General features: G+C 37.8%; 1 protein-coding gene across 1 annotated transcript in view; it reads left to right on the top strand.

Annotated features, from left to right (window-relative positions):
• The window catches only part of COL4A3 (collagen type IV alpha 3 chain), a 55,878-nt gene that overhangs the window by 11,022 nt on the left and 17,429 nt on the right, over window positions 1-27,427 (top strand). The window contains exons 3-32 of the mRNA XM_062005581.1: window positions 2,048-2,137; window positions 3,449-3,493; window positions 4,258-4,302; window positions 4,589-4,651; window positions 5,402-5,455; window positions 6,125-6,151; window positions 6,735-6,812; window positions 7,816-7,878; window positions 8,325-8,360; window positions 8,505-8,546; window positions 10,023-10,100; window positions 11,464-11,526; window positions 11,782-11,838; window positions 12,839-12,883; window positions 14,283-14,336; window positions 14,711-14,752; window positions 16,002-16,089; window positions 16,499-16,534; window positions 16,867-17,031; window positions 17,903-17,995; window positions 18,708-18,803; window positions 19,150-19,220; window positions 20,336-20,524; window positions 21,396-21,564; window positions 22,437-22,529; window positions 22,835-22,939; window positions 23,825-23,922; window positions 25,279-25,429; window positions 25,547-25,660; window positions 26,831-26,998. Of these exons, the coding sequence (XP_061861565.1) occupies window positions 2,048-2,137; window positions 3,449-3,493; window positions 4,258-4,302; window positions 4,589-4,651; window positions 5,402-5,455; window positions 6,125-6,151; window positions 6,735-6,812; window positions 7,816-7,878; window positions 8,325-8,360; window positions 8,505-8,546; window positions 10,023-10,100; window positions 11,464-11,526; window positions 11,782-11,838; window positions 12,839-12,883; window positions 14,283-14,336; window positions 14,711-14,752; window positions 16,002-16,089; window positions 16,499-16,534; window positions 16,867-17,031; window positions 17,903-17,995; window positions 18,708-18,803; window positions 19,150-19,220; window positions 20,336-20,524; window positions 21,396-21,564; window positions 22,437-22,529; window positions 22,835-22,939; window positions 23,825-23,922; window positions 25,279-25,429; window positions 25,547-25,660; window positions 26,831-26,998 (2,518 nt within the window). The remainder of the gene's footprint in view (window positions 1-2,047; window positions 2,138-3,448; window positions 3,494-4,257; window positions 4,303-4,588; window positions 4,652-5,401; window positions 5,456-6,124; window positions 6,152-6,734; window positions 6,813-7,815; window positions 7,879-8,324; window positions 8,361-8,504; window positions 8,547-10,022; window positions 10,101-11,463; window positions 11,527-11,781; window positions 11,839-12,838; window positions 12,884-14,282; window positions 14,337-14,710; window positions 14,753-16,001; window positions 16,090-16,498; window positions 16,535-16,866; window positions 17,032-17,902; window positions 17,996-18,707; window positions 18,804-19,149; window positions 19,221-20,335; window positions 20,525-21,395; window positions 21,565-22,436; window positions 22,530-22,834; window positions 22,940-23,824; window positions 23,923-25,278; window positions 25,430-25,546; window positions 25,661-26,830; window positions 26,999-27,427) is intronic.

Below are 27,427 nucleotides of genomic sequence, written 5' to 3'. Positions count from 1 at the left end.
CTTATCAATAGATTCCAGATGGCTCTGTAGCTTTAGGATTGTGATTAATAGATCTGACTGGTATAAGAATTACTCACAACTTTACTCCTGGTCTTTTGTTACGAAGGATAAAATGTCATACTGCACCACAGTAAACACTGCTAGTCTTGCTTTTAGGAAGCTTCATTTCAATGATAGTGAAAAGTTCTCTCGTAGTAAATATGTTCATTTTAAAAATATAAGTGAGAAAGGAGAATATTTACGCCGTCAGTGAAATCTTGGTGCTTATTTCTCATGTTCTTAATTGGTCCAAGCAGTTAGTCTAGACCAGTTGAAAAATTAGGAAAAAAGAAGTTAAAAGAAGAATCTTAATAAGATGAAGACCTGCAACTTGTCTTCATCATTTCCATGTTAAAGCAACTGAGCAATTTGTAGGTGAGTTAATCATTGTTTACCTGATGAAGTTTTTCAGGCAGCTTTGGAAAGTCAGGACAATTACATTAATCAGTATGTTTTGATAACTGATCAATGTTAAGAAATTCTTCTCTGATCTTATTGATCTGTCAAGAAGAAAGTGTGAATACAGTTGCCTTTACTGTATGGAGGGGAGTGAAACTGGCAGGAGGGCGCAGTGCTTCTGCGGATCTTTATCGTAGCTTGTTTCAATGAGGGTGTAGCAAGGTCAGTGGAGGAAGATCGTCTTTCGGTTTCCTGTGAGTTAGTATCACACCCCCTCCTGTGGCAGGACTTGGTATAGCATGATCTTTTTTTTGCCTTTCCTTGGATGCCGCTGGATGAAAGAAAGGATTTGTTATAAAAAGCTGCGCTGGTTTATGATACAGACATCTCATAATGCCATTCTTATTTTTATTTGTGTTTAAAATATTCTGGGATTATATTATATCTCATTGTTTTTGGTTGGTTGGTTGGTTTGGGGATTTCCTTTATAATTCAGGAGCTATTTAAAATCTGGTGAGCTTGTGGGATTTTGGGGGTCAAGAATTGGTGGTATTTTGGCTTGTGCAAGATTTCTTTTGGATCTTGTCTTGTACATTGCGTAATAAGATACTTTAACTTCTGCACAGCAAAACGTTAAATGGCTTTTTATATAATTGCCCCCTGAAAAAGCAATAGGGAAATTGTCTCAGAGACTTCATAACCCCATCCTCTCTCTCCAGTATCATGCTGTGATATGAAAGGTCTGGAACATGCAGCTCTTCACTGATGTAAAATTGAGCATGCTAAATTGCTTCCATTTGAAGAGCTGAAACACCTTTACTGTCAGTTTCTAGGCTTGAAACACTTCATTTTAACCAAGATAAGACTTGCATCTTTATTATGTTTAACTAAAAAAACAAAAATACCCCTTCCATTGTAACTTAGCCTCCTGTATTTCATTTGTGTAGCTTTAAGCTTCTGTGTTTCCTTTACATGGTTTGGTTATTTGCACTTGAACTTAAAAAAACCAAAGAAAAAGTAATTAGGTGTCTTAATCTCTGAGAATCACAACAGTTTTACTAAGTTGTCACTTAAGCCAAACTTATTTTATTCTATCTGAATGGTTTTGTTGCATTTTACTCCCACTGCATCTTTCCATGGCTAGAATGAAGAGAAGTATTGATGATTTGGAACTGACTTTCTATACAGCAGCAACCATTAAATTTGCCAACTGCAAATTATGGCTGGTTTGATGGACTTGTGTTTGTGTTGCTTGTAGGGATTAAACAAGATGCAGAAATATTAACAAAGAATATATATCACTTGCTTTCTTAAAATTTTCATGCTGGCAGTTAACTTCCATACTCTGCAAAATCTTAAGTAGTGTTGTCTTCTGATATCTTCAACCATGCTTGTGAGCATGGTACTTCAGTGGTGCGATGTGGCCTAGACAGCACATAGGCAGGACCAAAACAACAGGTAAATATGGTCAGGGGTAACATAGCTGCCACCATAACACACAGATATGTAGAAATTGAGAGGTATTGAAAGTAGTGAATGCCTTAGAAGTAAGTTATCAAAAGGAGAATTCATGGATATTTAAAGAACTTCATTCTCTTAATCTTCACAGGGTGAAAAAGGCTTTCCTGGTCTCCCAGGTCCACCGGGTCATAGAGGCTTTCCTGGACCAGAAGGGCCTCCAGGGCCACAGGGACCAAAGGTAGGTGTGTATACAAGATACAGAGAAACTACTGTGCATGGCTGGAAAGTGCGCTATGACTGAGTAGAGAATTATGTTTTAAAAAACAAAAGCCCAAACTTGTTTCAGAGTCTCCTATTTCGTAAGGGTAGTTGAGTGGTCACTAGCTGCGGTGGTCATGTTTGACTGAGTAGAAGTAGCAGATAAGAACATGGACTTTTGGTGTCAGAGGGATCTTGAGAGGCTGGCTAGATGGGCCAAGGCCAATTGCACGAAATTCAACAAGGCCAAGTGCTGAGTCCTGCATTTGGGCCACAGCAACCCCAGGCAACGCTACAGACTTGGGACAGAGCAGCTTGAGAGCTGTCTTGTGGAAAAGGAGCCGGGGGTGTTAATCAAAAGCCGGCTGAATGTGAGCCAACAGTGTGTTCAGGTGGCCACGAAGGCCAATGATATCCTGGATTGTATCAGAAATAGTGTGACCAGTGTCACCAAGGAAGTGGTTGTTCCCTTGTACTCAGCACTGGTGAGGCCACACCTCAAATACTGTGTCCAGTTCTGGGCCCCCTGCTACTAGAAGTACATTGAGGTGCTGGAGCGTGTCCAGAGATAGACAACAAAGCTGGTGAAGGGTTTGGAGAACAGGCCTTAGAAGAAGTATCTGAGGGAGCTGGGGATGTTAGCCTAGAGAAGAGGAGGCTGAGGAGAGGTACAATCACTCTGTACAACTACCTGAAAGGGGAGTTGTAGTAAGGTGGGAGTCAATCTCTTCTCTCCAGTAATGAGTGATAGGACATGAGGAAATAGCCTCAAGTTGCACCAGGGGAGGTTTAGATTGGACATTATGAAGATCTTTTTTACCAAGAGAGTTGTTAAGCATTGGAATGGGCTGCCCAGGAAAGTGGTGGAGTCACCATCCCTACAGATATTTAAAAGACCCATAGATGTGGTGCTGAGTGATATGGTTTAGTTTAGTGATGGATTTGTCAGTGTGAGGTTAGTGAGTGATCTCAATGATCTTAAAGGTCTTTTCCAACTGTAATGATTCTATGATTTTATGATCTCATACATGTTGATAAGCCATTCATTTGAACTCCTTGAAAAGTGTTCAGTAGAGCATTTTCATTTTAATAGGTACTAAATGGCAAAAGGTAAGGATAATGTATCTACCAAAAACATCTCTGTTAGCCCTGAATGACATTTATTGCAATGTATTCCAGTTAACTTTTACTATTCTCCCTCTATATCTTATCTTAAATGAAGTGTCATCCAGGATATTAGAAGCTCTGCAGTTCTGCTATTGAAATATGTTGTTTTCCATTTATGATCTAGGGATCTCCAGGGCTTACGGGCTTAGCTGGACCCAAAGGCATAAGAGTAAGTATTTATATTTTAAAAAAATTGTATGGATTAAATGTCATGACAACTTTCTTCAATGATTTGTGAAAAGTAACAAGATGTTCTATATGATTTTGAAGTGTTTTTAAAATGTATGATATGGAATATGCACATGCATTACCTATTTTTTTAAACTTTTGCCTTTTTTACTACAGCTTATGTACAAAGTTCATGCTGTACTGAAAAAATCAGAGTAGAGTTCCATGAAGAGTTGTTCAGATTTTTTCCTGTAAGCAAAACCAGTTTGTGATAACAGTGCTTAAGGTACCATTGTACTTGGTTCACAGTCAGAAAGGCTGAGCACATAATGATCTTTTCACAGAATCTTAAGGGTTGGAAAGGACCTTGAAAGATCTTCTAGTCCAACCTCTCTGCCAGAGCAGGACCACCTAGAGTAGGTCACACAGGAACTCGACCAGGCAGGTTTTGAATGTCTACAGAGAAGGAGACTCCACAACCCATCTGGGCAGCCCCTTCCAGTGCTCTCTCACCTGAACAGTGAAGAAGTTTTTCCTCGTGTTTCTTTAGAACCTCTTATGTTCCAGCTTGTACCTGTTGCCCCTTGTCATATCATTGGGCATCATTGAGAAGAACCTGGCTCCATCCCCCTCACACCCGCTGTGGACACATATTTACATTCATTCTTCTTATGAATATAATTAAAAGAATAATTCCATCACGAGCTTTTGCTTAATATTTGTAATATATTTGTAATATTATTCTTCTGGTTTTTATATCATAAGGGAGTCACAGGAATACCTGGATTTTCGGGTCCCCCGGGCCTTCCTGTAAGTAAAACCAAAACTGATTTAAGTATTTCTGTCTTACTCCAGTCTTAAGTACACAATTCTGCTCAGCTCACTCTAGTCTCAACATCGACATTGTCTCTGTCAATTTGCCTAGAGATAAAAACCTTGTCATCAGCAATTCTTACTCACTGTAATGACTTAAGAACACATTCTAATCTGTCAAATCTTGTGAAACACTGCTCTGACATAAACTCTTTCAGTGTTGCTATAGGGTAATATAAATGTACAAAAACAAAGCTTGTGTCAATTTTGTACTTCTTTTTAGGGTCAACCAGGAACTGTTGGTCCTCCTGGGCGCTCAGGTGTTCCAGGATGCAATGGCACAAAGGTACAAACCAAAATGAATGTTACAGAGGTTGTGTTTGGCTTTGCTTGGGAATGACCAAACTGCATTCTGAATATTTCACTTGATATGCAACAAATTTGATTTGTCTTGGTTTGTGAGTAGGAAAAATTTGAATCATGGAGCCAGAGGAAGGAAAAATGTTGTCTTTTTGTGTAAGAGAGAGAATGAAATAATACATGCTAATGGTCTTTACTAAAAAGTTAAGAATAATGTTTGGTGTTTTCATAAATATCAAAACGAGAAAACTTTTTGCGTTTAATCCAGAAGACCTAATCAATTTTGTGCAACCTGTCCTTCTGTTGAAATGGTTTATAGAAGAGGTAGTTAATTAACTTAATTTTACCAGTGCCTAGCTTGCAGTTGACAAATCAGAAGTCTTGAAAATTATTAAAGGAAATGTCAGTTAATGTCGAGGTGCAGATTTACTAGTTTTTGTTTGCTCTTTGATCAAATGCTTCCAGCATTCTAAAAAAGTGAGTCAGAAGAATGCCTGCTACAGAAAATCATACATTCCTAGTGAAACGGTGAACTGATCTGAGATAGCTCTTAAAGCTGTCTGGGATAGAAGTCAAGACCCATACAGTGAGGCTGCGCCCCTTCTAGCAAACATCATAAATGCAGCTCACAGTTTTAGTATGATAGCACAAAAACTTTATATGTAATCACATTTGCTAAAATCAGACCTAATAATAAACAATAATATGCATTTACAGCCACTTTTATTACTTTCAGGGTGATCAAGGCTTTCCAGGTCCTCCAGGTAGAAGAGGTGCTCCAGGCATTCCAGTAGGTGTCTGTGAAATTCATGATTGTGTGCATTGCTACCACATAAAGCTATTCAGGGGAATAGCTGAAGGGGGAGTGAATAGTCTAACATTAGCTGGTATAGACAGCAGTTGAAATGTATAGGTAAAGTGTTTTATTGGCTGCATATTGGTCCTCAAATTCTGAGTTAAGGAGTACATGCAAATTCATTGACTGATGTTAGCTCTTTAGTGTCCCAAGGAATACAGGTGAAAATTTACCAAGTGGCTAGTATAGATTCAAGAGATTGCAGTTTCAGTTCATGCCTAAATACCTTTGCAATGTGGCCTAATTAAGTCAATGAGAACCAGGAATTAAACACGTAACTTCTAATTCTGGGTACATTGCTTTAACCATAGGATTTGGGGTTTTTTTCCTGTAGAAATGTGTTTTTAAAAGAAACTTCTAAACAGATGGGAAAGGAATCCTATCTGTCAAGTTCCAATGCCTTCAAATCTATTAACTTCTAAGCATGGTCTTTACCAGCTCTCCTGATTTTATTTATTTGTTTATTAGGGTCAGGCCTCAAAACTGTTCTGCCTTCACTTGTAGAATTGTGACTTTGAGACTGGACTATTTTTTAACCACATGCCCTTTCTTCTATCACCATTGTCCCTTTACCTGTTTTAACAATACAATTGTTCTCCCTAGGGTGTTGCTGGCATCAAAGGAGAGAAGGTCAGTTATTTACTGCATATTATGTGAAATATTGGTGATCAATGATTTGTGTGTATGTTCACTGCTGGAAAAGAGTTCTTAACATTAACATTTGTATTCATGGGAAACAGAAGGTTTACTTTTCAGAAGAAGCAGCCACAAACTTAGATATATCTTCACTAGTTCCATTCACCCCAAGTTATGAATCGGGTTTTGGGTTTTTTCCCCTTTAACTACTGTTGTTGCATATAACAAATTTGACTCTCAAGCACACAAAAACTAAGCCCCACCCCCCAAACAGCTTATGAATTCATATGGAAATCTGCAGATACACTAGAGAATATTTTAAAGTGCCAAAAATGAATTGAAGTTACATAACTATGTCTGAAATGAAGACTGCTCCTAACAGAGAACTGGAATGCCTGAAAAAGGTATGTTCTGTTTAATGAAATCTTTTTTAAAGGTATAACTATGCATAGTGGACTGTTGCCATTATCATGCAATTGTCATGTTGCTTGTTTCCCTACAAACTGTATTGGAAGATTTGTTTCACTATGGAGTTCTACAGCATAACTGCTTCATCTTCCTTTATCTAAACATCCAGGGATGCCCTGCAGATGGATATAACCAAGGATATGGTGCAAAAGGTGATCCTGGATTGCCGGGAATGCCTGGGCTTCAGGTAATTGAGAATTGATTCATAGTCTGAGATAGATAGAGAATCTCTGTATATAAAACACACTATATATAGTATGTCTCTACATAAAATTTATTTTATATATATAGATTTATGTATTATTTATTTTATATAGATATAGTATTTTTTTAGATTATCTTGCTAATTTCCAAACTAGCAAATAATTCTGTGTCTTAAAAATATTGCTGACTTTTATATAAATCTGATGAATATAATAATTGCAAAATCTTTCACTTCGTAGAGTATACCAAGGCAATAGTAATTGATTTTGCCATCAGAACCATAGTTTTCATTATTTGTTAGTAAAGTGTGATAGGAGGTCAGGCTGTAGACAAACCACACTACTTTAGAAATGGAGAAAACCTGGTCACAGTCTTAAGAGATTTATTCCTACATATTGAATAGAATAGTTCAGTTGGGAGGGACCTACAGCCATCATGTAGTCCAACTGCAAAAGTTCTCCATGAAGTCAGGTTGAATAGATTAGATAAGCTTGACTTCTAGAACACTAACAAAGGACAGTATGATCCATATTTAAAGAAATGAATACTAATAGGAGAAGGCAGAGCAGACATTTCTTCTGACTGTTACAATAAACAGTGGACATATTTTTTTTTTTTTAATTTTCCATTTATTTGAAAATGAAGCTTTAAATTTCGAAGTTATCACATGGAACATCTGAAAGACTGAAGGCTTATTAGAGCTAGAAATAGGACTATATGGATTATGAGAATCTCCTCAGTATCAGAGGACATACATCCTCACTTGAGTAGTTTAGTTTTAGAACATATAATGTTTTCTTGTGTTGCAAAACACACGCCAGCCACTGAAACAGTGACAAGGAATTATAGTTCTGGTTTATCCCAACACACGTAAAGGAAATTCAGTGCTGCTTTTTTCTTTGTGATACCATTCATTGAACTTAGTGTTGTGAACTTAGTCATAATCTTGCCAGGAGATTTATTCCTATTTGTTTTTCAATATGCAGGGTACCCAGGGTGCTCAAGGATATCCTGGGGAACCTGGGCCACAGGGGCCTCCAGGAGCTTCAGTGAGTATGGACTTAGGTCTCATTTATTACTTTAACCTTTGATTTTCCTAGAAACCTCTAGAATTACACGAATGCAGGTACGTGACTCTCCCAGGCTTGTTTGATGTCTAGAAACAAGTGAATGCAAAATCCATATCCTTCTACACATATCTGATTTATTTTTTTCAGTTTCTTTGATTGCTTTAATACATATTTTCCATGTTTGCAGAAGCTTCCTTGTCCATATAGGAATAAATTTTAATTTTCAAATAGTTATCCATAGATTCACTTTAAATACTAATGTGTGTAACTGTGAGAGATGTATATGTTTGCAACTAGACTGTGTAGACATTCAGTCACCCACTCAAAACAAATTGTATTTTTAAAAGTGGAAGAAAAAACAATATAGTGATATAAATCACTTGAAAATTGGGTACTTCTTTACTTTTTTTTTCCCTGTCCTGTAGGGCATGCCAGGGAAAGCAGGACTTCCTGGACCTAAGGTAGTCTCAGATTGGTAATAAAAATGAAAACTTCCTATTATGACTAACGTTAATTAACTCATCTTATAGATGTTTTTAAAATTTAAAATAGTAACATTTAGGTTTGTTGGTTGGTTTTTGTTTTTTGGTTTTTTTTTTTTGCAGGGTCTTATGGGACTGAAAGTAATTGGAACCAAAGGAAGAAAGGTAATTGTGTAGAATGCTTAAAACATTTTCTGATTTTTGTTTGGTTTCTGCTTTTTCTGATACACTTTGGTGAAATGTTTGGGGAAGGAAGTACTGTGAAATAAAAATTTTCAGTATATATGTGTAAGTCTTTTATTGGAAAATGGAAACATGACAATTAGTATTGAGGGACAAACTATTTCCATATAAGAGATAATAAACTTCCTAATAGAAAGGTAAAAGGACCAAGTAGTTAATATTTACTAACACATAACATTATATTCATTTGTATATCTTTTGCACAGTATTCCTCAGTGCTTATCCAAGCATGTAAACATTGGGAAATATATAGCATCTGTAGACTCACAACTTCTTATGGCCCATATCTTTTCAGCGTCAGCCTTTATGATGCTAGAAAACCTCCCAGATTGTTAATAAAAAATGCATTACTTATTGTCCATGTTCTTACTTTGGATCTCATAAAACTGACATTAAGCTAGAAACAACTATGAATAACCTCAGTCTACAGTTGGAGGACCAGTGTAGTCAGTCTTGATGTTTTTACAGGATCCTCCCAAGAACTTGGGGCATCTCACGGTTATGCTAACCGACCTGCACAGATTCAGCTGTGAACTGAAGCAGCACCATCTGACAGTGGGATTGGTTTTAACTTTGTAATTACTACCAGGAATGTGCTAGAAGGTTCCTGGGAAAATTTCTGTAAACAGAACTGATTAGTCATTAGCATTAACTCAAATGACCATGAGCACCTTGCTTCCTTATGAGAGTGATGCATTCTTCGCTGTTACACTACAGGAACATGCAAAGGCATTCCACTGGCTTGAAATTATGGATGTTGTTTTGTTGAGCTCCACGGGAGAGATCACATTTATCACTTTCCCTGTTCTAAAAAATCCTTAATGCAAAAGTGTACTGCAAAATTCATGTTTTTGGTTAAGGACACATGAAAGAGTCATGGATCTGCTTGGATGTGTTCTCAGGCAACCTGATCTAGGCGGACTTGCTTTAGCAGGGGGTTGGACCAGATCATCTCTAGAGATCCCTTCCAACACCCACCATTTCTGTGATTCTGTGAATTTTATCTGCCAGCACAGTCATCTCCCTGTAATACATACAGTACAGTTTTGAGGATATAACCAAAAATTGAGATAAAAATGACAGTCAAGGAGATATTTGTATTTGATTTAGTTAAAATGGTTATATAACTTTTAAACAAATAATTTTTAAAAATTAAGCTAGTGCTAGATACTTCAATGGAAATCAGTCTATGCATTGTTATGTTTCTCAGCTAGGAGAAGGTTGTCACAGAAGTCTTAAGTCTTCCATATGCCTTTTATATTCTACGATAAGTAGCAAGCAAAGAGAAATAGTAACTGTATTAATAGCTAAGTGTTTTTACAATGTCAAAAGTATAGTGAGAGTGGTGTGAAATAGTAAAGACATATTGGTAGCTCGATTTTTCATGTTTCTTTCAAGGGTGACAGTGGATTAACTGGACCCCCCGGACCACCAGGAACCGTTATTGTGACATTAAGTGGACCAGACAACATGACGGTAGTAAAATTGTTAAATGTCACTTTCAGATAACCTGTCTTACTAGATTTTACTTTGAGAGGATATTTTCATCTTCCTTGTTCTGATAACATTTCCTTTTACCCATCCTGATGTTTTTCATACTTGTTTAGTTAGGTACTAAGCTCTTCTTTGAGTGCATGTCTGTACAGCCAGCTTAGGTGAAACCTGTATATGCATGTGCACGTCTGCATGATGTCAGTGGAATGCTAAAGGCTTACTAATAACGTACCTGCTGTGGATCTCCAGGTACATGAAGAGTAAATCACTTGTAGCTTCACCAAATCAACATGGATTTTCTGAATGGCTATGAAAGCCACAGCTATGTTGACCTCTGGGCTTTGTCACAATATCAGAACTCTGAGCTATGAGAGTTTCATGAAAGCTTACAACATGTTTATGTACCATTTCATAGTTCATTTTCACATTGTTTTTACTGGAACATAAGTAATCATGGAAAATGTTGGAAAAGGAAAGAGTACTGGACAAAGGAAATATTCAGTCTCAGTTTTTATTTTAAGAATTGCTTTGTGAATTCTTTCATTTTATTCTTATAGAGACCTTAAATAGTAGTAGATGATACACAGATTTAAGTCTTCACATATTAACAGAAAAAGTCTTCAATATGTTATTGACTTTGTTTTCATTGTTTAATTTGCATCTAATCTATGTAGTTACGAAAACTTTCTCTCCATTATGTGCTGAAATATGAGCAAATTTTGAATCTAGACCATATTGAGGAGGGAGGAGAAAGATTGCAGAAGCAAGGTTCAGCTTTTAGGCTTGGCAGCTCTTACCTTTTTAAATCAAATATGGACCACCTGGAGCATTTTCCAGCTAAAGCAGTTTATCATGAGGAATGGCAATTTTACAGAGACATTGGGCATTAGGGTTTAAAAAACCTGCAAAATTCCTTACATAAATAGTTTAGGCATAAATCTAACCAGTTAATGATTAAGTAGTCCATAAACTTTGGCTTTATAATGGCCTTAGGAGGCAAGGATCATGTGGGTAGCCTCTGTATTTAAATATTAGAGATAGCAGTAGCTCCAGTGATGCAATGAAGATTTATTTGTTTTCTGCTTGAAATTTGTTGCCATTTCTGGGGATATTTACTCTAGTCCTTCTGCATGCAGTCACAAATAAGTTGTTCTGCACTCACTATGTTCAGAAATACATGCAGAGTACAGTTTCTTCTTAAACATCGTAGCTTTAGTTTCTTAGTCTTTTCAGTAGAACTACCTGCTTTCTGGTAACACAAGGATTTCCTATTTGTAAAACTTGAGTGTTATGGTAAGCACAGAATAAATCCAAGAGACCATATTACGTTTTTATTTTCTAATAGGATTTGAAAGGAGAGAAAGGAGAAAAAGGATCAAGAGGACTTCCAGGGCCAATGGGGTTTACAGTAAGTGGCCAGAAGGAAATTCGTGGAATCCAGATGTTCAGGCAACATCACCTAGTAAATGCTACTCTTTAGAGACCAGTGTTTACACTACTTATTCCAACCTTTAATGAATAGAACAAAATAGAATACCTGTTTATAGCATTCTAACTGTACTTCAAATTTTTACTTTTTTAAAGATAAAATTATAAAAGATATGTTTGATTTAGAAAATGTGAGGCCCAAAATATGTGTATCTTGAGGGTGGTTTTGTTACAGGGCCCAGTTGGTGATTCTCAAAGTGAAAAGGGTGACCGAGGAGAACCTGGAGCACAGGTATGTGCAAACAATTAACTTGTGTGTTAGTCTTTTCTGAAAAGCAGTTTTGCATTAGTGTTGCTCTCCAGTTTTTGTTTCAGTGCCACTCAGAGCAAATTTTCTTAGTTACAAAAGATCTTTCTCCAGTTGACCAGACTAGAGAACTGAAAGTCAAAGGACTGTTCCTGTAGGCTCACATACCATTGAATACATGAAGTAAAGGTCAGTGGATGGTGGATGATCCCTTTTATCTTATCACCACCTACCTGCTGTGGATTTTAATAAGCCAGGTTTTCCTCATTTCTGCCTTCAAGGTGGCAAGCAAGGTATCCATATTCAGAATGATGTTTTCATTTTATTCTGTTCATCTACCCATTTTTCCCCCTTCCCTCCCTTCTATTTGTCTTATTTTTTTTGTTGTTATGAATGAATGAATATGTACTGTTGTCACACTACATACCAGGTTCCCAGCAGAAGGGTCCTGTGTGCCATGGAAAACAGCAGATACCTCTGGCACACTGCCTCTTTCTGTTTACACTTTTCTATTTATTGCCCTGCTTGCAATACCTCTTGAAGTTCACTCCCTATTCTTTTTCATAAAATATTTTCTCTTCAAGTCATCTCTTAACGCCATTGCCTGTAAGAGGAAAGTTCTACTTCAGTATCTTTCCATGCTTACCACTAGAAGTGCCACTAGTTGTTGTATTATCATTTATCTTGCTACTGCAAGGACCTGATTCTGCACCAAGTTTCCTGCACTTGCCTGACACTTTGTGCTGGTGAAGTGTCTGTCTCAACTAATCCTTCACAGGAGGAAGAATGTCCAGGGAGTATCTTACTCTAGTTATTATTATAAATAATGAACATTTAAAAAATAACCTCAATGGCTTTTTCAAAATGTATAAAGAACTAAAATATATTTACATGCACAACATTTAGTTGTCATGCTCTTTGAATGCAATGATTCCTCCTTTGATCTTCTTATTGTTTTATTTAACTTAATGCTTTCCCTTTGTAGGGTATACCTGGAAAAGAAGGTGCCCCAGGTCCAGATGGCTCACCGGTAATAAAGGAAGCTTTCTAAATGTTTTCTAATAGTCATCTGTTTATCATGGTCATATCTTCCTGTCACAGCTTTTTCTCATTGCAGATGTGTTTGAAAATATTAATTTGCATACAATGTGAAACATTTCCTTTCACACAGCTGGCCTTGGGACATACTGTGTCCTCCTAGATTTGTGCAGAAGAGAAAGGCACAGTTCAAAGATGTCTCTTCTGTTTAAAATATAAAGGCCTGTTGCTTGCTGCTAACTAAAGAGTTTGAGACATGGTCCAAGTTATGAAAAATTAATTCTACTGAGTTTAATTCTGGTTAGTCACATTGAAATTTTTGCAAAAGAGTTATGCCTTCACTTCAGCAAAAATCAAGAAACAAAATGAATAATTTTTAATCACTAGAATCAAATATATTCTTTTACAAAGAGAAGTTACTGTTGAGGTCACAGATGCCTTGGCCTAAAACAAGCTTGACTCATAGATATTAAAACTGTCATCTTATCATATAACCTAAAAATATGCCATTTCATAACCAGAATTATTTCATATGTGTACTCATATGTGTCTACTCATATATATTTAAAGGCTAAAGTTGTGTAAATGTATTTGGAATACTGTATTCAATGAGTTAAATAGAAATTATTTTATATTTACTTTCCTTGCATTTTAATGACATCATTGTGGTCACAGTGACCTTACAAGTATCTTAGCAAAATTCTTGTTGTCAGAATAGCCCATTTCACGTATATCTTACTAAAACACCATCTTCGTCATGCCAAAATGACCTTTGCTGACAGTCTAAACACATTCCAGTCTGACAAAAAACGTGGCATGACAGACTGCAAGGCTCTACTGGCTCAATTAACAGAAAGAAAACTTTCTGTCATGACAAAGACGTATCATTGTTCTGTTCTAATTTCAGCTTTACTAACTATCAGTGCCTTCAACTGCATAAGCTGCTGAGAAGTCCACTTGCAGAGAGTCTTAGCAGTCTGCACTATTTTGTCTCCTGGTGTTGCTGACACCTCTTGAGATCAGCACCATTGTGCAGACTGACCAAATTCTGGGAGAGAGAGTTGCTGAATGAGTCTTATGTTGTGTTCCGTTTATTTCCTTTCGGAACTAGTTTGCAGAGGAAGAACAAACCAGAGTCTCATACAGTTGTGCTATCCAAAGCAGTTCCACCTTGGGAGTGGTAGAGTGTACTGTTGTAAAGGCAGGTTTGGATGAGGCCTGTGACAGTTTCCACAGGCATGAAACTGTACCCCAAAATGAGTCCCTGAGATTTGATCCCCTGAACAAGTCACATTCACCTTGCCATTGCATGAAAGACTAAAGCTTTCCATTTTAGATCTTACTGATAACAGTGCTAGAAGATTAAACCTCTTAAAATTGTGTACCTGCAGGGACAAAAGGGTGACCAGGGCAAACCAGGACTGGCTGGCAGGCAAGGACCTAAGGTATTATCTGATGGTTTTGGTTTTTCTTGTGAGGATAAAGTATGTTTAGGGGATATTATATCATTTCATTTATCACTGTGTATACAATATGTTCTACTTTACCTAACAGATGACAAGTAACGATATCATGGTAGAGGGAATAGATAGGCTGAAATAGCTCATATGTTTGAACTGGTGTCCATCTATGGCTGATGATATATTCCTGTAGTTTTTGGTGTATGTGGCCAAAAATACTGTGTAAGGAGCAGAAACAAGTGGTGAAGCACTGATTAGAAGCAGAAGTTATGAGCAATGTACTGAAGCAACAGTGGGTACCAAATGCCATGTCATGTATTTTTTTTAATAAACAAATCCATCTCTTCCTTATGATTAAGGGGATGAAAGGAAACACTGGTCCACCTGGAGCTTGTGGTCAAGTAAGTGTAAATTATCTTAATTGCATCATTTTTCTAAGCCATTAGAGTAAGAATAAGTCAAACTGACAGTATGAGGCAATAACAGATGTCCTATGATGCTCTAATCAAGGCATGGCTTTCTCAAAGTACTGATGTTGCTGGGAGTCTCACAGATAGAGCATCTTTCTTCGTGTGGGGCTGGGGGCACGATCAGGGCCTGATTAAGCCTCAATCAGTTCCAGCAATTTTGGCAGGAGATTGGACTGTCACAGAAGAGTTTAAAAAATTCACAGGACTTAATTTTAAACCAATCTCTAATCATTTCCAGAACAGGTGGTATTCATTTTAAAATCCTAAAAAGGCTTTTCAAAGAAGGAAGAAATGCTGTGAGTACAGTTTGTGTATCTAGTCGGGCTGTCTCACTAGCGGCTTTCTTAAAGGCCCCATGTGCACCTAATGGAAACCTTCTGCCCCAGTGGTTCAAAAGAAATAACTTTGTAAAAAGCTGAATGGTTTGTGGTATTGACAGAATACTAAAAAATCACTGCTTAAAAAAAAAAGGAAACATTTTTAATTTTAAACAGTTTTTTTATTCCTGTTATGTTTATATATCAGGCACAAACATTTTTATAATACTGCTTTGCCAGTAATAGTGCCTGTGCAAAATAATCTAGAAAAGAGCAAAAATTTATAGTTGTAATAAAAACAGTTACAGCAAATTGCCTTCAGATTTTGCCTGTCTTGTAGGAACTTTGAAACAACACAACATTAAACTTCAATACTTTAATTTTTATATTGGAATTACTTTTTAATGCACATGTGATTTAAGTAGCTGGTTTTGCCTCTTTTCATGTATAATTATTTAAAAGATATAGCTGCTGCTACTGCTTTGAGACAATCACTTTTAGACTAAGTGATTCCTAGAGATTTCTTTTAAGACTATTTTCTATTTCATACTGCCATAATATTTTTGATTGTGTCTCCAACTTACATTTTGCCTGTGTAATTACATCTGCAGGCAGAGAAGTTCTCTGGGAGCAGAGAAACTGAGCTGAAATCCCAGCTCTCTCTATTTCTACAAGTCGTCTAAGATTATCTGTGTATAACAGTTACAATTTCTGGCTCCTTGTAATTACCACATGGTTGGATGTGTCACATCAAAATTATGAATGAAATCATAACATTCTTCTAACCAAATGGTCAATAGGAGGGGCTGTGCTTCACTCTTTGTTCTTACTCTTCTTTATTTTTTTAACATCTTTCTTTTAAGACGGAGTATTATGATAGTGTGGTTGGTGAAAAAGGAGATGAAGGACTGCCTGGACCCCCAGGACCAAAAGGTCAACGTGGTATGCCTGGTGAGCGAGATATCAAAACCTGAATCTTTTAGCAAGAGCTGTCCACTCAAAGAGCTCGTTGCAGGCTAGGTTTTTGAGCATCCTGACAACCTGATTCTACTGCTACAAGAATATTTCCAAATTACTCACATCATAGTGCAGAAAGTCCTGAGACCATCGCCTAAGATAGGCTAGATGGATCCTATTCCTACCTTTTGTAAACATCCATATCTTGCCAGATTTCAGTGTGAGTTGTCAGTATGTAACAGTTGTGTAATTAGTAGATACCTGTCAGGCAAAACCAACTTCTTAAAAGATAAAATTAAGTTTAAAATGCAGAAGCCCAAATCTTGCAGCCAATATTATTGAGTGATGTCTTTGCAGACTATACATTGGTCTAACTCAAGGTCTAATCACATTGCTTTTGCAGGACCACAGGGTCCTCCTGGACGTGCTGGTAGACCAGGTATGTGTAATGATCCAATATCAACGATAAAATACATTGTTCTTCCTGTCTGTTTCACTGAATCCAATTCTTGGAATGTTAACTTCTCAACATATCTCCATGTGGTGAAAAATTGTGACCCAAAAGCTTCGATGGGCCAAGTATTTAAAGAGAGGTTAAAGATAATTTTAAAATGTCTTTACATTCTCATTGTGATTATTTAATATATCACAAGATAATAAAGATTTATGGGATTAACTTGGTATGTTTGTCTTTCACTCATCTTATCTAGTACTTTCTTTGCTTTGAAATTCCATTTCTTTAATTTTTTTTTTTTATTTTTCCCTGGTTAGGTGTGTCAAGACCTGGTCTGAGAGGTCCCCCAGGATTTCCTGGGCCAAAAGGAACAAAAGGAGAGAAAGGACAAGCTGGCTTGTGTATTGTGGGTCCTCCAGGACTACCTGGTACTACTGGCAGACCTGGTTCTGTTGGATTACCAGGTCCTCCAGGAGAACCAGGTGATATTTCAGTATTGTATATGTAGTGGACAAGAAAAAGTCAGGAGTCATCTTCGTATCTGATATAGGAGATTACATGAATCCAGTGTCTACATAGTATATTTTGAGTAATATGGTTGAATGTAGTTTCTCTTTGGAAATTATTTTTTAGGATATTCATGACAAGACATATGTAGCAAAGCTAATGAGATTCTGTGGGAAAGTTACAATGACTTCCCAGAATAAAGATTTCTCACCTTTTTGTATAACTGACTATAAAAATTGCTACAGAAAACCAGGAAATACTAATGAGAGAAAATTTGTTGTTAAAATTAATTCTTGTAAAAATTGTAGTAAATCTGTAAAACTAAATTCAGCAGGGGCTGTCTAAGAGCTAGAGAAATCACTTGCGTGCTTCTAAAGGTCTTATTGAGCCTTACAGCAGGTTTGAAGTTCTGGCAGCATGTAAATAAAGCTGTAACAATTTATAAAACTTCTAAATACATAAACAACATCAATAATTAAGGATTAAAAAATCCTTCTATTTGTGGTAAAGGAAAGAATTATGTTTCTTTTGATTCAAACAAAATGGCTTCTTTTGGAGAAAGTATTTCCATGCTTTTTAAAAGCTAGACAGATGGATTCAACAGTCTGCTGAGATTTACTTTGCCATTACCATATTTATTCTCAGTTACTTTTAGTTAAAGATGTTTTGGATCTGTCGTGGTAATTATCTTTTAAATGAGTTGTGGAATATCACAAGTTGGAAGGGACTCCTAATGTCAGAATAATGTCTCCAGCTCATGGCTGCAACCTTTTTTCTTTCTTAGCAACTAGAAAGTTGTCTGCATCATCTGGTGATGTAATGGTGCCATGTTGTTTTTCTTGACAGGTAGAGTAACATTTAGAACAGGCCCACCAGGACTTCCTGGAGAGCCAGGGTATATAGGACCTCCAGGACCTCCAGGAGATGTTGGCATGAAAGGTCAGTTCGAGAAAACTATCACTTACATGGTACAGTTCAATAATCTTTATGGATCTTCATGAAATTTGAATTTCCTTTACCTCTTAAGCAATTTGATTATTAGAGATAGCAAGATGACCTCCTCCTCTTACAGTAAAGAGCAACTAAGAGTAGTGCATGTTCCAGTGCTGCACACCAGCTGTTCGACACTGCAGCAAGGTATAGATCTTCACTGGAACAGTTATTACAGATTGGTAGAGTTTTCATATTCATCTGTTGTCACATTCAACACTAACAGTTGTTCTCTGAGACAAAGTTACATCTGAAAATTTCACCACAGGAGAGTCTGAATCTCTTTGCTACTCGCTAGTCACTGCAGTCATGAAGCCATTTCAGTTTGAAGCCTATGTCCCTTTCTTCTTTTGAAAGAATTTGGCTTACAAATTGTATGACTGTATCCAAATGGCTTTCTAAAATTAAACATGAAAAAATCAGGAGATTGAAACTGAATGTTCCTGCATTTTCAATTTAATGTAATCAGTTCTGATTCAATGTCTGACCACAGGTAGTTTTGTACTGTGTTGGAAGTGTTCTTCCAAGAATATTGAGGCTGTGACTCTACCGCTTCCTGGCCAAAAAGCTTTAGCCATCCTTTATAATTAGCTGTGTAACATATTTGTTAAGCTTGAGAATGACTTGCTGCAAAACAACTAATGAATTGTTTTCATTCTAGGTGATGAAGCTTATGTGTGTACTGATTGCAGCTATATTCCAGGAATACCTGGTCTTCCTGGTTCTCCTGGGCCACATGGTCAGGATGGCATGCCTGGTAAATTATCTTATTGTTTCTAACAGGATAGTAGGAAATGCCAATGCTTTTGCTTTTAGCATGACATTCAAGTATGGGCATGCCTGCAGCATGTAGTCCTTGAACTAGGCCTGAGGCTGTGATGTGTGTGAACCTGATGAAGTTCCATCCACTGAGCACAAGCCCTAAATAAGGTGAAGTCTGAATGCTGATAGGTTTATGTGCAGCCTGAAGCCAGGTCACTCTGTGATGATGCAGTCAATGTAACACGCAGGATCATTCAATACTGAATATGATTATTGGAACTTGTCAAAATCCATGTCCTTATTTTCATTTCTCTTTACAAAATATGGGGTTTCTTTTGCAGGTAGAGAAGGGGAAACTGGTCCAAAAGGTTCTCCAGGTTCTCCAGGAGCACCAGGGCTTCCAGGAGCTCAAGTAAGACTTTATTTTTTCAGATCCCACAAGATCTATTTCAGAGGCAGCTCATGGCTGGTGTTAAATGGAATGTCATGTCAAATTCAGCACAGACAGTGAGGCAAGTAAATATCTGTGTCACTAACCTGTGCTGCATTTCATGATGGCGGGACTGCTGCTTCTGCCTGGGATGGGTAGTTAACTGTAAAAATCTGTTAACCTACATAATTCTGTAATCATGGCCATGACTAGAAAGCATATGTAGAGTCCTCTACACTGTAATCTTCATCAGACTTCTTACTTCTCTTGTTTCCAGCATGCTCGGGACTTGCTAAAGCCCCAACCATGCAGAGGAACTTGCTTCTTACAATACTCCATTCAGGGGTGCAAACGACATTGCCTCTTGGAAAACGTTATGAAGAGGGAAGGCTGCAACAGACATACCATTTGGTTGTTCTGCCTTGTGTCTGTAGCAGTAAAAGTTAAAAATTAAAGTCAGCGCTGTCCAAATAGAAAGTGTCATTCACAAGTATTTGTCGTGGTGGTTGCCATAAAGATGCAGAGTCTGCTAACAGACTATTCCAGAAGGCTCCCAAGAGTTCATGAGCCCAAGATCACTGGAGCCCACTGTGCTTTCAGCTTGTATTGGCTTCAGCTGGGACAGAATACCCACTGTGTACCCTGAGGGGGGAAGAAGGGGGAGGAGAAGTTAATTATGAACAGGGCCAACTGTGGCAGTTACAGTGTCCTTTGGGAGATATTCCCATGTGGAGGAGAAATCTCTAATTAGATTTTAAGGTTTTTTCTTTCTGTCTGTCTTTTTGTGCCACAAAAGCACAGCCAGGTAGCTAGCTACCAGTCTGATCCATTAAAGGATCCTGCATTATTCCTACTTAGAGTACCATAAATGAAATGATAATCAGTACCAAAAGGAGCAAAGGCAGGAGAAACAGGAAAAAAAACCAAAACAACAAACCCCAAACCAAAGAAACAAGAAACCCTCTTAATTTAAGTGTGCTATTACAGTGATGCCATTACACAACATAGAACCACTGTCAGGTATTTAAATTTTAAAAAACAAAGCTTGAAAGCAGTTGACATATATCTAGCACTGAAGTACTTTTGCTTTGTGCCAGGGACCTCCAGGTTTTAGAGGGGATCAAGGACATAAAGGATCAAAAGGTGAGCCAGGGTATGTGTATCCAGAAGGGCCAAAAGGTGAGCGAGGAGATCCAGGAGCCAGGGGAGACAAAGGAAGAAAAGGTTCGAGTGGATTTATGGGAAGACCTGGTTCTAAAGGATCCAAGGGTTCCAAAGGTGAAGAGGTGAGCATCCACTGTTTGCAATTAATATAGAATTATATTAGATACATAGATATAAATACTGACCTAGGTTTTAACAATCTTGTACAGCAGTCTGTTTTATCTATTCAGATACTTCAACTGAATGTTCTGTACCTGATTTAGGGGTACTATGCTCAACTATAGCAACCAATAAGCATAATCAAACGTGGTACAAGAGAGACGTGCTACTGAAAAACCTCAGCAGTCTATTGTGCTGATGGTTTTGGTATTTATATTGGAGTATTATCATAGATCCCTGCAATGAATAAGATTTTTAAAAAAGGACAGTTTTCCCGACTAGTTGTAATGCTTGAAATGAAATAATTCCAATAGTTGCTGTTCAGTCTTTAGGAGTTAATCTTCAGTCAAGACTGAGAGGAACCTCAAAAGTGAGAGAACTGACCATGAAACTAGGATCATTAGGGCAGAGCTCCTGCAGCAGAAATAAAAAGTAACAATTACTGTTGTGTTGTGTTGGCTGATAAATTGTTAACATGGTTCAGATACAGCTGTCTCTAAACCTGAGCCCATGGTATTTAAGAACAATCAAAACTTTTAACAGGTCTGTTTTAAAAAGAGAAGATGTGTACAGTGTAATGCCACAGCAATTGAGAAACTAAGCTCCTGTATTTATTTGTACTAATTCACTCTTAATGCCCTCTGTTTGTAAGCATTGATTTTAAATTCCTATTATTTTAATCACAAACCAGAAAAAATCTTCTTAAGTTAGCAGAGCTACCCTGTTACTAAAGTAATACAAGATTATAGTCAGATAGAGTCAGGCATTTTGTTGTGAAAGCTGGTATGGAAAGCAAGTAATGCTTTGTATACAAACATGTGTAATTATTAATAGGGATTGGTTGGTCCTAAAGGAGATAGAGGACTACCTGGATTGCCTGGCAGTCTTGGTCTTACTGGAGAGATGGGGCTTCCTGGTCTGCCAGGATATGGACCACAAGGAGTAAGAGGATTCAAAGGCTCTAAAGGAATACCTGGTCCACCTGGCTTACCTGGAGAAGCTGGTTTGTAACTTCCTGTTTTACCTATGATAAAGAGTATTTGATTGACATTGCAGAGATAGACTGAAGTCAAACACATAATTGATGAAACACAGGAAGTTTTTCCTGTTATGAGATGTCCACAGCATTGTTTCAACTTTGATCCCACTGGAGATAGTAGAAAAATTTAGGGTCATAAGATAATTGGAGGGACCCTATGAGGTCTTTAGCCTAAAATCTTTCTCAGAACAGGGTCAGCTATGAGATCAGACGAAGTTACTCAAGGCATTATCCATTTGGACCTTGAAAACTTCCAAGAACAAAGACAGTATATAATCTCTGGGCAGCTTGTTCCAGTACTTGACTGTCCTCATCATGGAAAAAAAAAAGTCAAGTACGTGTCATCATCATCGTTACTATGAGCTCAGTCATCAGGGGAAAATATTAAAGACTTCATAATTTTTGAGTACTGAAAACATACCAGTATGTGTATTTATAGGCAAGCATAATCTAGAAGGTCTCAAAGTTGGACGGCAGACATAGTCAAGATTTCTTAAAGAGAATATCCATAAAATCTATGACATGGAGTTGCAGACTAGGCATTTATCAATTACATTATTTCTCTGCTAACTTTGAGCTTCCTTTTCTGGGTCTCTACTAAACTGCAAGAGGGCTGAGAGGAAGATTGCAGATGGACTTAGAATCAATTAATTTCTTTTGCCTGTTGAAGCCAGGATCCAAAGCTTTTTCAAGTCTATTGGAGTTTCAGAAATACAGAAACTGTAGAAGACCGAATTTTTAACCAAGTAGATTGATCAGGATTACTTCTAAATGTTTAGGATTACATAGTGATAAACTATAAGCCTTTGTAATCTTTCATTATGCCTTTGATGAAGGTCTGAAAGGAGAAACCAGTCGGATAACTCCATTACCTGCATTGCCAGGACCTCGAGGACCAGATGGTTTACCAGGACCCCCAGGAGTGCCTGGTGAGTACATCTGTGCTCAAAACAAAACAGTAAAAATCACAGATGACTGGGATTTTTGGTCAGATAAAACTGTTACATTACTTCGAAATAACTATAAAAAGAATTTCTGTGGTACAGGAACTATGGAATTAGCTGTAACATTCCCTTTCAAGAAAACTAGGGGAAGTGGATGTAGATAGGACAGACATACAGGGTCAAGTCCATGGTCTGCAGTATGGCAGAGATGACAAGCTGTCCTATGCTATGACTTGGTCACTCCAAGAACCAGAAAGATATATCACAGTTCACATCTTTTCTTCCTACAGGTAGGGTTGGAGCAAGAGGTCAGCCAGGAGATCCAGGACATCCAGGGCCAACAGGTGATACAGGCTTTCCAGGGCTTGGGTTTCCTGGATACCCAGGTCCAAAAGGTAAAATACTCTTTTTGATCTTCTTTTTGAAAAAAAAAAAAAAAACAGAACATTTTTTTTTCTCTGCCCGCATTAAAAATATTGACGTTGAAAAAAAACCCCAAATAGTCAGGTAGGTGTTTTCAGGACTCTTGTAATTTACTGCTTTAAGGCTTATAAACTGCAAGTTTGAAATATTTTAAAGTATTTCAGAGAATCAAGTATCAAAACTGACAGTGGAAAAATATTTTAAAAGACATTGATGCTTGCTGGAATACTGTCCAAACGGGTGCAGCTCATCTGAGTGCCATGATTACTTCAGGTGGATTCTCTTTACCTGGATATATGTTACAGAGACAGAGCTGTATCAGTACTTCATTTGTAATCCATTTTGGTTAAGTACAATGCAATACCTGCTCTAATGTGCAAGTAATAGACAACATTTTGAACGCTGTGAATTTGACCATCCCATGCAAAGTCATCAGTGCCTTTGGACACTAGAAATATTAAGAAATTCTTATAATCTTGTCAAGACGGGGAGCAGGGAAAAAGTAAGCTCTGATACTGAAACTACTGCCAAGTTGCTTCTTAAAGAGAATGGTAGGGAACTGACATCAGAGTAGCCTCACTTGAAAAGATTTCCATGTTAAATAACTGATCTGAAGCAAGTAAACAAGCAGGGTTATGGTCAACATTGAATGAATATGTAAGGAACAAGATGCAGTGCATCAACTCATAAATCATAGAATCATAGAATGGTAGGGTTGGAAGGGGCCTTTAGAGATGCTGTCTTCAGCTCATGTAAACTATTTCAATGTCAGAGGTTCATAACTGCATCCATACAAATACCCATTTGTAAGTTAAGGTGATAACCATAGAATTATTGACATCGTATTCATTTTTCAGGAGATAAAGGACTTGCAGGAGGCAGAGGGTCACCAGGTTGTGAAGGAAAGATTGGAGATCCAGGCCGAGCTGGAAACTTAGGACAACCAGGAGAAAAGGTTTGGTTAGAAATATAGCACAGACTTTTCAGTAGGTCTCATTTGTTAAATGTGACACTGAGCAAATAAATTAAGAAGCATACAGGATATACAAGCTCCTGGATTTCTTGACCAATGATGCTTCTTTTATATAAAAGGCACTCAAGCCAAACATTTTAATTCAGATATAGCATTTCAGAACTCCAGGTGTTCGGGATGTTTTGGTACTTCAGTGTTCAGAGCACAAGGAGGATATTGCATTGCTTACAGCAAAAAATTAAGGCTATAGCTTCTGAAAGGATAACTGTTCAGAAATTGCAAGTAAGCACATATTTGATGGAGGTTAGCAACAAGTGAGTATGCTTTTAATTTAAGCAAGTGCTCTGTTGAATTGAAGCATAAAAGAAGTAGGTTGGAGGTAATACTGCATACAGTCTCATTGATTAACAGAAAATAATCTACTGATGGCATATGTAAATGTAGGATTCTTGGCTACACTGTAATAAAGATTCAAATTAAAACAAAATAATAACACCTAAGTGTTTTGAAAAAGTGACAGTGGTTTCTTTTCTTTGAGTGCTCATGTGTCATTCTTTTGTGTGTTTTTTGACATGACAAAGTGTGGAGTTTGAGGTTGTGGGGTTTGTTGTTGTTTTTTTTATTTAATCTCTGACACTAGGAGTGGCCTTTGGTGTCTCAGGTATATCATCAGTGACTGATATAAACTCAGCTCTACAGACCTGATTTGATAGTACTCAAAGCTAGTACTCAAAACAACTAGCAGTTCTGTCAGCCAAAAAAAACCAATAATTCAAACTTTCCAGTCAAGGAGTAGTCTTGGGACATTTGTGATAAAACCAGCCTGCAGGGAAAACAACATTCAGAAGAATGATTTTAAAAAACCCAGTAACTGTGAGTGTTCTGAGACATATCTGGGTGGTGTCCTTGATTATTTAAATAAATCTTTGTATTAAAATATGACTGCCATATAAAAATTAAAGGAAAAAATGTATTTCCATGGATTTCAACCACATTTTCAGATACAGGTTCAACGCTTTCCAAAGCTACAGCAGTTGTCAGAATGCAGTAAAGACAGAATGGAGGGAAGTGTCTCTCATTGATTAGTAGCAATTTCTTAGAGTTAGGAGACAGTTCAAGAGCTGTCTAGACAAATTACTCCTCTGGTATGACCCTGGTCAATAAGGAGCATCCATGGTCTGATGAATTAGAGCCATGAAAATTTATAATGTGAAAGATCCTCAGGGAATGGAGAAAATTATCCTAATAAAATAAGATAATTCATCACACAGTGGAGAAAATAAATTCATCAGATTTCCAAAACATAGTGGATGGTTTACATTCCTCTCTCTATTGCAGGGTGACCCAGGCATGGTCATTCCTGGAGAGCCAGGTAGACTGGGTTCACCAGGAGGTCGTGGCATCCCTGGCTCTAAAGGTGATATGGGATTTCCAGGACTTCCAGGCTTGCCAGGGCGTGCTGGACATGATGGTGATGAGGGCTTGAGAGGTACTGTTTTCAAACAAGCAAGTAACTTTAAGGAAAAGAAAGCCAAGTCAAACAATGTTCACTCAAAGCCTTAAAACTCTATTTACATCATTGTGAATGCAGTCTCCATTCTTTTAGGAGATCGTGGCTCACCTGGAGTTCCTGGAGATCCAGGTTTTCCAGGGAAACCTGCTGAATGTCTCATTGGCCTGCCAGGTTTGCCAGGTGGCCAGGGAGCTACAGGTTCACCAGGTAAGACCTTCTGAATCAAATGCGCCATTTGGCTGGGTGGGTTTGGGGTTTATTTCTACCTTCCAATGGCTTGAAGGAGCTGAAGCTGTTTCTGGGTAGTGGTTACAGGACAGTATGTGAGGAAAATGTGAGCCCATGTAAAAGATGTATTTTCTGCAGATGAGAGGAAACATATTCATTGTTTAAGAATGGATTAAGATTCAGGTTCCATTTTACAGTATAAAGAGTAATCACAAACTGACTCCAAAAATGGAGCATCTTCCTTATAAGGAAAGGCTGTGGGAACTGGGGCTGTTTAGTCTGAGGGGAGACTGAGGGGAGATCTCATTAACATTTACAAATATCTAAATGGTGGGTGTCAGGAGATTGGGGCATCCCTTTTTTCTGTTGTATCTAGTGACAGGACAAGGGGTATTGGAAAGAAACTGGAACACAAAAGTTCCATTTAAACAGAAGGAAAAACTATATCACTGTTCAGGTAGCCCTGGAACAGGCTGCCCAGGGAGGATGTGGAGTCTTCTTCTCTGGAGGTCTTCAAAACCTGCCTGGACAAGTTCCTATGCAACCTTATCTAGGTGGACCTGCTTTTGCAGAGGGGTTTGGACTGGATGATCTCTAAAGGTCCCTTCCAACTCCTACCATTTTGTGATTCTATGAAATTCTGCAGGAAAAAGGGTATTTTAGTCATGTCTCCTATATGGGGCTGAGTTTCTATTCCTTGGTGTAATGCGAATGATAAACAAAACAGAGGAAGAGCTCAGATAGGCAGAAAACTAGTTTAGGGCCTTAAAAATACCTGCATATACTGTGTATGATTTTCATTGAAAAAGAAAAACTCAGGTACCCAGCACAGTCTATGTCTGATCTCAAAAGGATATTTTAAAGGGCTTTTTTATTACAGAACTAATGCAGATTTTTTTTCCCTTTTTTCATGTTTCTTCTTTTTTTTGTCTCTTTTTCTCCTTTCAAAAAAAAATCCCCGTCCCAAAACCCTCCCCCCCCACAACTCTTAAGTTTTCCTGAAGATTTCTGTTGTTATACAGTTCTAATGCTTAGCCCTTAAACAAGCAGAGTTCAAGAAGAGTTTCATGCTCATGAGGACAAGTTAGAGATGAAGGTTGATTTTCCAGAGAGATGTGTCATACTGCATGGTCATGTATTTTTTCTTAGGAGAAAGAGGTTTGCAAGGATCAAAAGGAAACCTAGGTCCTCCTGGGTTGAGTATCCCAGGAATCTATGGAACACCTGGGGAACCTGGATTAATAGGTCTTCAGGGACAAACAGGATTACCTGGTCCCAAGGGACAGCCTGGAAGGCCAGGAATCTCTGGTGTGCCAGGTAAGAATTCTTCAAACTCGTGTTTTGACGTGGAGGTTAATTCAGTGTCTGCTAAAAGGTGTCAGCCATGCTTTTCCAAATTGAAGATGCTGTAATATTTTTCCATGCGCAGTTTTCATGTATCATTGAGATCCATAAAGAAATCATAATTCCCAAAATGACACGCATGTCCTGAAGCTGTCATGACACAGTACTATATTTTCTCCAGGTCTTATGAGAACAGAGGGCTGTCTCACATTGTGTTTTGTACAGTAATGCCCTTGCAGTAGGACATAGGTAACATTCAAAGGAACTCCCTAGCATAATGGAAGTGTGAAATGTTTAGTTCTTACTCAGCATCCCTTTTCAGATACCTTATTAATTCTGTCTTCTTTAGAAGCAAGTTCAGATCTTGAGTTTGACAAAGCTGAGTCAGTCAAACTGTCAGCT

Source organism: Colius striatus, chromosome 12 (genome assembly GCF_028858725.1).
Source record: "Colius striatus isolate bColStr4 chromosome 12, bColStr4.1.hap1, whole genome shotgun sequence".
Lineage (NCBI taxonomy): Eukaryota > Metazoa > Chordata > Aves > Coliiformes > Coliidae > Colius > Colius striatus.
Note: the sequence above shows the minus strand (reverse complement) of the source record. Positions and strands in the feature narration are given on the sequence as shown.